This window comes from Genypterus blacodes, unplaced genomic scaffold, assembly GCF_046128005.1.
Source record: "Genypterus blacodes isolate CSIRO-AG114 ecotype Tasmania unplaced genomic scaffold, CSIRO-AGI_Gbla_v1 ptg000090l_1, whole genome shotgun sequence".
Lineage (NCBI taxonomy): Eukaryota > Metazoa > Chordata > Actinopteri > Ophidiiformes > Ophidiidae > Genypterus > Genypterus blacodes.
This window is the reverse complement of record NW_027466895.1, coordinates 2,455,930-2,469,452: the sequence shown is the minus strand read 5'-3', so window position 1 is coordinate 2,469,452 and position 13,523 is coordinate 2,455,930. Positions and strand designations below refer to the sequence as shown.

Genomic DNA, 13,523 nt, shown 5'->3' with positions numbered 1-13,523 from the left:
GACATCAGTGTTGTCTCAGTGTCCCAGATGTCTGAATGCGGCGTCTCTGCACGTTTGGAAACGTACATTAGTGCATAAATTCAAGCACCCTCGTGAAGGAAATGCGCGTCTCCAAAAGCTCCTTCCGGATGATGCTTTCTCCTGCTTTCTCCCTCACGTCTCGTTAAAAACACAAGAATCCGTCGTGCTATTTTTGCACCTCGTGGGGAGAGAAAAGAAAGGAGGGGGAAACAGAAGAGGGGTGCGTTCAGGAACAACAACGCCTGCAGAAAACATTGGGTTTTGCTGCTTCGCCTCTCCGGCGGAACAAACAACCGCGCAGCCTCCCACAGCCCAAAACATTTCACAAGCTAATTGCCTATTATGTGGCTCACCAGGGGACGTCTACACAGCCTTTCCCTCCCTTATTTGACTGACTTCTCTCTCACATTCTCTCTCCGTCTCCTTACAAGGCCTCCACTTCTACCTGTCAGCACCGGCGCCAAATCGTAGTGGGCCCGTAAACTCAAACTCACACTTTGATTGCCGCTTGCACACACACACACACACACACACACTCACGCACGGAATATCTGCTATTTTACGGTTAATTTCATAACCTCTTGATCTTAAATTCGACACACGCCGTTCCCTCTGTCACCGCTGCGGTAGGTGATTGAGGGTGAAGGGGGTAATTCGATGCTATCGGTATCGGATGATTAAGTTATTGCAGCGCCTGGTTCATTTCCATTCGTCGCACGGCGGTTACCATCAAAGAGCAGGTTGTCAATCCCCTCAATGACATTTTGGCAGTGTAACATATCGGCTGTGCGTTGGAATAAAGAGGAGAGAGTGATACAGAGGATGGAAAGAGAGCGATACTCTCATTGTACAGGGGATGTTATGTTACGATTTACCGACTTCAAAAACTACACATTTCCTAATAAGGTTAAGACATTTTGGACGATCTGATTGTGACGTTTTACTTCAGATTTGACGCAAATTGTCCAAGTTTTTCTGTGGCTACTGCCGATAAAATCCAGCAGAGCGAAGTCACAGCTATCCAAGAGACAATGATCAACACATCTAAACAATGAAGATGATGGATTTCTGTAGATGTTGATCATTGTTGGCATCCAGCAGAGGGCGTTCACAATTCTCCTATCACTCTTCTCAAAGTTCATTCGTTTAAGTTCCAGAGTCTGTTAAGTCTCATAAACGCATCCAATATATTCACCCAGCGTCCCAGCGTCCCAGCGAGCAGCACTCCAGCAGACGTGACGTTTCAATTACGCTAGCTGGCTGAAAATTGTCGCTTGAAATATGGCGGCAATATTCCAGAAATGAGCGTCCCAATACTTTTACACGGCAATTCACCTTCAACAACCTCAACAGCTTGCCGATGACATCACTCGTATACGCACACGCTTTTACGGTCACTTACAGAGAATTATGTCTTATATGAGGCGCGTCTCGTAAAGAGCAAACACACACGGGGGAGAGCAGTAATCACCTTGAGACAGACGTCTTACACCGTCTCCATATTAGTTCTCACCTGGACGCTGAGGGGTCGTTTACTGTAAGAACGGTTCTATCCCGCCACCGTGTAAGACCCTCACACTTCATCTGTCCCCCTCTGACATTGGTCAGTGCTGGAGAATGGACCTGGCGGGCCACAGTAGGGCCAAACCAATGATGCGTAACATGGCTCCCAAATGGGGCAATACAGCGGAATCCCAAAAAATAGAGGAGGAACGAGTTCACTTAGGAATTCTCGTTAACCCCGGAAGGTCAGAGCGAGAGAGAGACTACTGTCTAGCTCTTTACTGGAGTAAGCTGCATATATTTTGTGTATTCTTGTGGTACGTGCAAGGAAATTCTGTCCTCGGGTTAGTACTTCATGTCTGTTGTCGAGGAGACCCTGCAAACAGCGAGGCACACACTGTAAAAATGACTCAGTGGTGGTGTCATGGTAACGGTGGAACCTCTGAGTAGAAAGAAAACGGGATTCTCACTTTCTCACTGACACGTTTTCATTTGTAAGCATGAATTTGTTCTGAAAGTGAATGATGGCACAAACAACCACAACAACTGCAGCAACGTTTTGACGTCTGCTATGGGACGGTGGTCATATTACCGTAACAAGGAGACGCAGGTGCCTCATTATAAACACGAAACACACACGCACATTCAATCTCCTCTTCCTCATGCTGCCCACCGCTGCTTTTGCGACGCCAATGGAAACAAGCGCCTCCATCATTACAGCTCTCTCCCCTCTCTTTCCTTTTTTTATCCTCTAATCAAAGCCCCCGCCGCTCCACACACCCACACACAAACACACACACACACACACACACACACACACACACACACACACACACACACACACACACACACACACACACACACACACACACATGCACGCACGCACACTCCTCCTCATCTCATTACATGGAGCCAGGAGACGGCAGGAGGCAGTTTGTCCTGTCAGCACTTTTTTCCCTCTTCTCCGACTATCCTCCTCTTCCTCCTCCTCTTCATCCTCCTCCTCCTCCTCCTCGCCACTCGTTCCCCCGGTTGATCTACCGTCATGCGGCTGTCTCAGAGCTGTCGGGACAAGGACTCTGGCGTGTGATGAACACCGGAATCTGTCAGTGTCACCCACGGCCTCAGGGACACCTAATGTCCCTTCACACAGAACAGTAGGGAACAACCTGTACCCGTTAGCTGTCCGCCTGCTTCACCGCGTGTGTGCGTGACTGGGCGGTAAGACAGGTGTGTAGGATAAATGCCTCATTTTGCTCTTTTTTATCGCCCTAATACCTGCCTGCTACTCTCTCTCGCTCTCTCTCTCCTGCAGTTATTTGTTTACATGTTGTCCTTGCACATATACGTCTTCCTGAAGTACCAAATGTTGCCACAGAGTAAAGAAGTAACACACGTTGTTGGAGTGAATTATCCACATACTGACTATAAACACCAGCAAACTTGCACTCCTTCTCAAATTTCACATATTGCACATCAAGTGAGGTCAAGTGAACACAACCTGTCAGCAAACTGTCATCAAGTTACATCAAATCATTCACGTGAAACCAACCGGGCTACATATGTTTCTCCTCATGTTAAACGCCCCAAAGCACGAGCATGTCGTCCCATTAAATTGATTAAGTGCTTGATTTAAGGGAGACGGACCTTTTAATTTTCCGGGATCTCTGCTTGCTGCCATGAACTGCAGACGGAGCAGATTATTAAATCTTCCCTCCCAGATTTACAGCTCACACTCTGGCCTCTTTAAGTGCCTCCTGAGTGAACGGGTGGGACAGCGGCGGGGCATCAGCTGCCTGCTTTCAGGGCATTTGGCTCTTGGAACATTGGCCGAAAAGATGTGGATGGTTGTTTTGCGGGTGAGTTGGACTTATAAGACTTGTAATGGACACCGTTTGAGGACTGGAGAGGGCCAAGCCGAGGGATATGGGCTGAAAAACGCTTCTAATAAAACGTGGGTGGCTGCTGTCTCCCATTAGCACTCCCTGCTGGTCAGAGTTTGTTTTGGTCCATTCGTCCATTTACAGAACAGGTAAAACACTCACACACTCTCATGCTTGCTTCTGCTTCTGAGGCTTGGTGTTCCCTAGCACACACACAAACAGCCTACACACCTACCGGGGGGAAGAAAGTGAATGTGTGTGTGTGTGTGTGTGTGTGTGTGTGTGTGTGTGTGTGTGTGTGTGTGTGTGTGTGTGTGTGTGTGTGTGTGTGTGTGTGTGTGTGTGTCTGTGTATAGACTGGGCCTCACAGTGTTCTGGGACCCCCGAGATGAGGACTAATAACAAAAATAGGCCATTAAAGACAAGCAGGGAGAGGGACAAAGAGAGTGCATTAATAATATCTGGGAACATGTGTGTGTGTGTGCATGCTTGTGTGTGCGTGCGTGCGTGCGTGCGTGCGTGCGTGCGTGCGTGCGTGCGTGCGTGCGTGCGCGTGTGTGCGTGTGTGTGTGTGTGAGAGAGTTAATGAGAGACAAGCCCATGCATTGCTACAGCTTGAAAATCTTTATGATGTGAAATTATGAGCTGCTCCTACCCAGAGCACAGCATTCATCTTCATCCTCAACAAATCATAGAATAAAAGAACCAAAATGCTGTCAGAGGACCGAATTTACGCGGAAAAAGGAGAAACATTCCGTAAAACACACCACTTATTGGTTTGCTTTGCTTTACTTTCATGGTTATTGTTGCATGGGCCTCCCCTGCAGTAAATCCCTGTCAGCTGTAATGGCGTCGGGGCCTTGAAATGACCAGGATATATTGTTTCTGGGATAGAAAATTACAGACCTGAAACGGAAGCCGATAAACCTGCAGGCATCAATCATTTCATGTTTGTTTACTCTAAACTTAATGGTAAATAAAAGGAGAAAAGCTGTTGCTGTATTTATGCTGTATTTATGATTTTGGCTTTGGTGTTTATGTAAATGGCTTTCTGTCTACTTTAATTGACACTGGTTTTTACATGATAAAGAAGAGTGAAAGTCCTGATTCTGACACACAGAGAGAGAGAGAGAGAGAGAGAGAGAGAGAGAGAGAGAGAGAGAGAGAGAGAGAGAGAGAGAGAGATAGGCACAAATGTACAACAGACGCACAAACAGCAGATGTTAGCGAAGTCATCAGAACTGCTGTGCTTTTATTAAACCAGAGAGAAAGCGAGAGAGAGAGAAAGTGAGAGAGAGAGAGAGAGAGAGAGAGAGAGAGAGAGAGAGAGAGAGAGAGAGAGAGAGAGAGAGAGGGAGGGAGGGAGGGAGAGAGAGACAACGAGAGAGAGGGAGGGAGAGAGAGAGAGAGAGAGAGAGAGAGAGAGAGAGAGAGAGAGAGAAAGAGCCAAAACTGCATTATGTCTGCGAGGACGAGCAGCTTTAGCTGGATTGTTCCACGGTATCTCCATTTCCCACAAAGCCGAGCTCAGAGTGGGAATAAATTATGAGAAGCATCGCTAATGAGACATCACAGCCGGCAATCACGCTTCTTAAAAAAAGTTTTTTTTATTTGTTCACCATCCTCCTAAGTGCCGGGTTTCAGTTCTGGGAGTGAATGAGCTATAACAGACCCAAAAGATGTGTTTAAAATGGAACAAGCTCCAACAAAACAGACGGCTGAACCGCGAGAGGCCAGAGGAAAAAAAGCCACCAGGAGCTCCTCTGATTGGCTATGACACAAACTCCTGTGAGCCAATAGGAACATGACAACAGATCAAATCCACAGACGTTTGCATCCTACATTCTACATTTTACGTTCTACATTCTACATTCCTGTCACATGTCTAACATGTCTAACATGTGACAGGAAGTCGCTGGATGTGTATGCAGTGATTGCACATCTTCTCGCTGCGCCCTCTGTTCCCATGACAACAGCGCGGCAAAGACGACAAGGTCACTTTCTGCCAGATGAGGCGACGTGACAGCACAGCCACACGGAGAGAGAGAGAGATAGAGAGGGAGTGAGCGAGTGAGGGAGAGAGGGAGTGAGGGAGCGAAAGAGGGAGAGAGAGAGACAGAGAGACAGAGTAAGGGAGAGAGAGAGAGACAGAGAGAGAGGGAGGGAGGGAGTGAGCAAGAGACGGAGAGAGGGAGAGAGGGAATGAGGGAGCGAGAGAGAGAGAGAGAGAGAGAGAGAGAGAGGGAGTGAGGGAGCGAAAGAGGGAGAGAGAGAGACAGAGAGACAGAGTAAGGGAGAGAGAGAGAGACAGAGAGAGAGGGAGGGAGGGAGTGAGCAAGAGACGGAGAGAGGGAGAGAGGGAATGAGGGAGAGAGAGAGAGAGAGAGAGAGAGAGAGAGAGAGAGAGAGAAAGAGAGAAAGAGAGAAAGAGAGAAAGAGAGAGGGCTGGGCTGTAATTATGGGATGCACACGTGTCCAGCTGCACAGGTGCGGCATGTGAGGACAAAACCAGAGGGGAAGTACGGGCGTGTGTGTGTGTGTGACTTTCCAAAATGTTCCCTGAATGTCCTCCAACAAAAAAATAACAATCACGCCATCGCTCCCAGTAGTCCCACCAGTCTCGCCACAAGTCAGAACCTGCTGCTCGCCTCCGTGTGATGGAGCGTTTCTGGCGGCAACCTAGCTCGTCCCGCCTCGCTCGTCCTGTCTCACCTCAGCCCCTCGGTCAGCCAGCGTGATTGCATTAATTAGAGCTTTATTATTAATCCTGGTGATTCATTTGAGGGAAAAAGGCGTCTTGGGGAGACGACTCAGCTGTCTGCTTGCGCCGCCAACCAGAGGTGAATTAATTTCCAGCCCAAATGCCACCTTCCTCCCTGCGGTGACTGTTCAGGATGTCATCTTCACTTTAAGCAGCGGCGAGCTGCGTTCATCGCCATTTTTTATTCAAAGCATCATGGCAGAAAGGAGTGGGGCCCCAATGACATTACATCATCGCTGTTTGATATCGATACTCAATATTCTAGCCCTGACACACCAAGTATATTCTGTAAAGCAGTGTGATGGTGACAAACAGGCTCTATTTGTGTGTTTTCAATGTTGCTCATAGGGGTTGGGGGGCCCTTTACCTGTGGTTGCCCTGGGGCCCTTAAATCCCCTCCTCTGCCCCTCCTCGCTCCTGGATGTTTTCATCTACATTTCAATTTCTCTCCTGATTGACCACAAAAAACAGCTGATCTGCATGGACTCCAACTTTATCTGGACACGAAACCTGTGGAATTGCACTTATACTTCTTCTTCTCAGAGCCGTCACCCCCCATGAATTAACTTCACGAGTTTAATTTGAGTCTGACGCGTTGATTAAAATCATCTCTGAGTAAAAAAAACAGAAGAAGAGACTCACGATCTTGGCGAGTAATTTTTTCTCTGCGATGAGGCGGATCATGGCGGCAGGCTGTGCGAGCTAATTAGCAGGGGATACCTCATTAAGGTGCTTGTCTGTGTGTGTGTGTGTGTTTGTGTGTGTGTGTGTATGTGTGTGTGTGTGTGTGTGCGTGTGTGTGTGTGTGTGTGTGTGTGTGTGTGTGTGGTGTGCTGGGAGGAGGGGAGAGGAGGGGGAGGTATGTCAGGGAGCACAGCAGGAGAACTGAGCGAGCATGGTTGTTCTGCCCCAGTGAAGCTTGGAACAACTGATCAGATGTGATTTTATGTGGGGAAAAATAGACTTTTCACACACACACACACACACACACACACACACACACACACACACACACACCGACAGACACAACGACGCACACACATAACAGTGACTCATAAAGTGATGATTCCAGCCCAGCATCTTCCCAGGTGCCTTCATTTATGGTCCCTCTGCAGTGTTACCCTCCAACTTTAAAATATTCCTCTAATAACGCTTCCTTTCCATTTATTAGGTTTCTGGGGCGCTGAGTGTTGACTGCAGCACTTCTCCTCTCTGTTTTTGTTTTTTTTGCCACAAAGCAGAAAGTATAAATCCTCGACTCCCCTGCGTAACTATAAACACTCAGCAGCCAAATTCCTGGGTGCAGTTGCAGCAGGAGTCTTCCTGGCAAACGCTAATTGTGGGACGGGGACTGGGTGGCCCCGCGTGCCTCTAGGGCCTCAGGGTGGCCCCCTTAACACCTGAGTGACCACTGAGTTTAAGGGGGACCTCATTACATGCAGCACTGTAATCCAAAACTTCCAAGTTCCCATTTCTCAATTTCCTCCCTCATTTAAATGGCCCCACGTAGAGCAGTGGGTGGCGTTGGGTAAACACAACCGAAGGGTGCACGCCGCCATTTAATTAGCAAACGGCAAGCGCCCACGGGAAGTAACGCCCCTGCTCTTTTTCAGGATCGCACCGAGAGGAGGGCGAAAATAATAACAGCACTTCGTCTGTCAGCTGCGAGTGTGTGACATGACTGCTTCGTTACCTCCTCGAGTGTGAGAGGGAGGAAGAACGTTAGGCATGGCTGCATTTGATAAGAATACATACTTGCATGTCTGTTGGGTGCGTTCAAGTCCTAATGGGAAGCTCCGATGCACGAGTTGCAGAGTTCGTGTCGACTCTATGTATTCGGTAAACCAGTAAAGAATAAAAAATGAATGAGGATAATACATCTTTCTTCTGCACACCCCTGCCGAGAAAGGTCAGAACATTCCGAGTTTTTCCCCTTGGGCGGTCAACTTATAAGTGCTCATATTTTTTATATCACCTGAAGGCACCATCAGCTCCAGGTGAGACATTGTCAATCTAACACTCAATCTAGAAAGTCCCCGGTGACTGCTGCGTTCAGTGTTTAATCTACTGTATGCCGTGACACACACTGGCACATATACACATATTTACACACACACACACACACACACACAAAGACGGGGAGCTGTGTTCTGATCACTGCCAGCCAAAGCATGCAACATGATACAAACTTTTTTGTTGTTTTTTCACATGAAAACAGATGCATTACAGAACCATTTCTCCAGAATGGGACAGACCCTACAAAGTCTCAATGACTCACACACACACACACACACACACACACACACACACACACACACATCAATGCATGATGGCAGACTGACTCACACAGCATCATCACAGTTTGGTTACATGGTAATATTCATGACTCTTTGGAACTTAAGGTGACCACAGTGGAGAGACAAGCCCGAATGAAGTGGACATGAGTGATGGTGGATGCCATGGGGGTGGGCGTGTCACTGTGACGTGATGCGATGTGGTGAGGCCACGTGATCCAATGATCAACAATGTGGAAATACTGAAAATCAACAACAACAGAATACAAGTTTTCTCTTTTTGACGCAACAGAACAAAAACAAAGGCAACAGAGACAAAAAACCACAAGCTGCTCTCTTTCCGCCCCACAGGGTCCAGTTTGGAGCGGTTTCGCTTCAGGGGTCAGCGGGGGGTTTGAAGGTTGGGATGTTGGGAGTGGACTCGTTGGCAGGGACCTCCTGTGTCTAAACGACCTCTGAACAACAACGCATTCACAGAGTCGCGTCTACCCGAACCCTAACTCGACACATTCCCAACTCCCCCTCCGGCTTAAACATTATAAAAGTCGCTCCTGATTCATTTTAATCACCGACTCTAGAAGCTTGACTCCAATTTAATAAAGACATGAGGTAAAAATAGTGATAAATGTTTATGTTTTAGCGTCAAAGTGACAAACTATGCTCATAATGAGAGATCGGAGGCCTGAGACCTTTTAAGGGTGATTCTGTTTTTGCGCAACCTTCTGCCCCCCTATTGTGTCCAGCACCGCGGGGGGATTATGATTTTCTTTCAATATGTGTTTACTTATGGTCTGATTGCTGCCCAGCTCGGACAAAGCAGAGATACAATGGTGCGGATGGTGCAATTGCCCGCCAAACAAACAGTTTGGAGTGAGTGCGATCTGGCCTGGATGAAAGGAAAAAATCTGGCAAAAACAAACTACATTTAGAAAAATAATCCACACCTCTGTCATTGTTGCATGTCTAACTCTGTAATTCTTAGTATATTTTAGTTTTTGTTAATATTACAGCACCGTGAATACAACTAACCTACATCAAACTAACATCAATGAGTGTATATCAATACTTGTTTCCTGTACTATCAGTGTCAGTGTTGTATGTCTGATATAAAGAGATGAAGGTGTTGTCATCCTTCATTTTTACTAAATTCGTTGCCATTTTCTCCAAATTCTCCACTTTTCATGACGACGGTGCAGGAAATGGGGTGTTGATGTGATTGATTTAGACATTACCATGCATTCCTGCGGATTTATGTTGATAGCCTGACAAACGTGGCAACGCCGCACGCAAATAACAAATAGCGTCTAATGCATCTTAGATTCACTCGGGTGACAAATTTGCGGCTGCGACACGAGCCAGAGCGCGAGCTGCTGTGACAAATGGCATTTACAGAGCGAGTGCATTTCCTTTCTGCTTATTCTGAGATCACCGGAGTCTCCCTTTGATATCACAAAGGCTGCGGACGTGTCCAGATTGTCACCTGAAGCCTTTACAACCACTCCAAGTGTGGACGTGCCTGTGGGGTCGCTGTGTTTTACAGAGGGTCACTACTGTCGCACCACCATTCACATTAACAGAATGCATGGCGAGTGGCTTGAATTCAAAAGAGCGTAAAGAAAACAAACAAACAGGAGAATCGTATCGGAGGTAAAAACACATTTGTGCAGCTGGGCGTGACGAGGACGCAGCTTGTCTTACCTGGGGACACAGGCAGTGGACGTCTCCCCCTCAGGGGCCTCGGGGGCCGGGCAGCAGAACTGGTGGAGGACGGTTTGATTTCTGCGAGGAAAAAGTGGAAGAGACGAGACAGATGGAGAGATTTAAGTGATTTCAGTTTTCTCTTCTGGCTATGAGTCAAACATTTCTGACTTCAGTCAACAGTTACACACACACACACACACACACACACACACACACACACACACACACACACACACACAGTATTGGCAACAGTTCCTGTTTACATTCTCAACTCGTCAGCAGCCGTCACAACAGTTTGTCAGCAAATGTCAAATCACAGCATCCAAGGATATAGGTTAGAGTCGAGTAACATAAACCTTATTCCTCACATGATGCTCATCATTAATAATGATTCATTTAATTAAAAATCAATACAGTGTGCCATAATGTATCTCCCTAGTAAGCAGCCATGTGATAAGCAGGATCATATTAATATTACCATTGAAACTTGGAATAGTGGATGTAATTTTCTATGTTTGTCATTAAATCTAATAACATGAATAATCTAATGTGGCCTTTATGTGGACTCATTGTATTAAGCAGCTTCCGGTGTTGGAACAAGTGCAACACTTAAACACATGAGAAACACATCAATCCATTTCTCTACGGCAGCACTACTGTGCACACAGAGTAAAAATAGATCTCCACATATTTGCAGATGATAGTGAAATACATTTTGACAAAATATGAGCAAAGAGCAAAGATATGAAATATTCATGTCTGAGTGCATCTGTATCAGCCCCACAGCCTGAAAATGGCTCCTGCTCTGCCTTCATCCATCTCCACCCCTCCTCCTCCTCCTCCTCCTCTTCCTCCTCCTCTTCCTCCTTCTCCTCCACACTGATTTTCTATCATTCTCCCCGTCCACTCCCTTCCCCCCCGATCCTGGTCCTACAGGCGATGTGTTAAAGTGACGACGCACAGGAATCTGCTCCATTACTCTTCCTCTTCTGTCAGGTAGAAGAAGAGGATGGAGAAGAGGAGGAAGGAGGTGAAGAGGACGGATGGAGGAGCAAGAGAGGAGCCAATATTCTTCCCCTGTCGACTTGTCTCTTTTTCTTGGTTTGATCTTGTGCTTCATCCTCCACCTTCCTCGCCTCACCTCATCCCCTCTGTTCCCTGGGAGAGGAAGAGGAAGAGGAAGAGGAATGTAACTAAGTACATCTAAGCGGGATCCTGTACTCTGATGACATGGCTTGACGCGCCCCCCCCCCCCCCCCCGCCCGCTCCGTTGCTTCTAATTGCTCCGGGCTATCTGAGGCCTCGCCGTCTCCAGTCGCTCCTTCATCAGTCTGTCAGACTCCCTCCTCGTCTTCACTCTGAGGTTTTCTCTCTAAGCTGACGTTTTTTAATTACATGACAATTTATTCAGTTTGCTGCGTGTATAGTGCCAGCATCTGTCCTTTGTCACACACCAACCTGACTGTCATTAACTGCCTCATACCTTATCTTTTTCTTCGACTTTCCCATATTTCCCATAATGCACTCTGATACATCTATGTTATCCAATGATTAATCTAGGTTTTGGTCAAAGTTGACCTGTTTGACTGTGACATGACCAGGAGCTGTCCATGGTCCTGATGTGATTATTACACTCATTTCTCACTGCCTCTCTCTCTCTCTCTCTCTCTCTCTCTCTCTCTCTCTCTCTCTCTCTCTCTCTCTCTCTCTCTCTCTCTCTAAACACACACACACCTGGGGCAAAAACAATCCACCTCCCATGTTCAGGATTACTTCAGCAATTCTGCTAGAACACATCAGCCTCAACCTCACTTTACCTGGCTGGATTTACCAAATTTACCAAATTTGCAAGTCCTGACACACACACACACACACACACACACACACACACACACACACACACACACACACTTCCCCTTGAACTGTGCACACTGTTTGATCAGCGTCGCCATTGTAGATTAAACTGACCTCACATGAACTCCTCTCTGATCTTCCACAACAATGACTCCAGCTCACCTCATAGCCTTTAAACTCCTAATGCTGCCTATAAAAATGCTGTAATCTTCTAAGCTCTTCCACACAAACACACACACACACACACACACTGGCTCTGTTTGAGCGATGGTGGCTTCATTGTGTTTTTTTTAACTTCTCCCCGTTTTAATGTGTTTGTCGATGTGCTCCTCCTCGCTGCCATGCTCTGCCATGTCAATAAGACGCTGTGGTCGATTCAATTTGGCTCAAGGAAGAAAAGGTCTGCGGTTACCGAGGTGGCAGGGAACAGAGAGAATGTGTGTGTGTGTGTCTGTGTGTTCAGAGTTTGCAGTAATTGCTGGATTAGTCTATGCCAGACCATTTCCTTGTCAGTTATGGAAAAAAAGGTTGTGAATACGTTTGCATATTAAAATCCGCCCCTGAAGGCCAAACATGACAAACACAAAACCCATTGACCTTGAAAGAGGTAAACACATTAGAATCTGTGGTAAGTCGTGCATTTGCGATTGGGTGATTGCTTGTTTTTGACGGCTCAAACAAATAAACTTCATTTGTCACCGAGGTCAAAGCAAAAGCCTTTGTTCCATATTTGAAGTCAAATGTGATCACGCAATTCTGAGCGAAATAACAAATAACGCTTTACTGGAGAAACATGTGTAAGGCCTTGCTGAGAGACATAACAGGAGCACATACACACACACACACACACACACACACACACACACACACACACACACAGATATCTGACACTTTGGGATGTGTGCATGCAAGGTTTCAAACTTCATAGCGAGCATGTTTGCGTGCGGCGGAGCAAATAGACATTTTTGTGTCCTAAAAGTCGAGCATGTCACTCACACACACACACAAACACAAGCACGCACGCACGCACACACAAACGCACAGAGGTACACGCAGAGGTACACACAGTGAATCAGTGAAAGTGTCAGTGGACTGGTAGGCTCATAGTTCGCCTCCTGCAGTCACAACTGACGCTTCAACTGCAGCGTTTCTACACTCAGCACCGTGTGTGTGTGTGTTTGTGTGTGTGTTTAAAAATCACACAAATATATCTGGCACCAGTTTTTAAAAAAAAGAAAAAAGAAAAGCCGAATCCAAACACTGTGGTGGGTGGTGTTTCCATGAGAGGACATTTCTTCTGCTTCTCTCTGATCTCCAGCTGGCACCTCCACCGCTGAGCGCCTTTATGGAGCACGGTGCTACGCTGTGGCGCTGCAGGACCATCTGCTGCAGCGCTGCCACTTGGTCAGACCGCACAGATATTTGCACGCCTCTCACTGTCTGCCGACACCCGTCACACTGACACGGTTAGCATCTGTCAGCTGGGCCTTTGACCGACGGCGAGGA

General features: G+C 47.1%; 1 protein-coding gene across 1 annotated transcript in view; it reads right to left on the bottom strand.

Moving 5' to 3' along the window:
* LOC143007558 (IQ motif and SEC7 domain-containing protein 3-like) overlaps positions 1-13,523 on the bottom strand; it is a gene marked incomplete at its 5' end in the record, with an annotated part of 51,876 nt that overhangs the window by 32,402 nt on the left and 5,951 nt on the right. Inside the window, 1 exon segment of the mRNA XM_076158956.1 lies at positions 10,161-10,241. Within this exon segment, the coding sequence (XP_076015071.1) occupies positions 10,161-10,241 (81 nt within the window).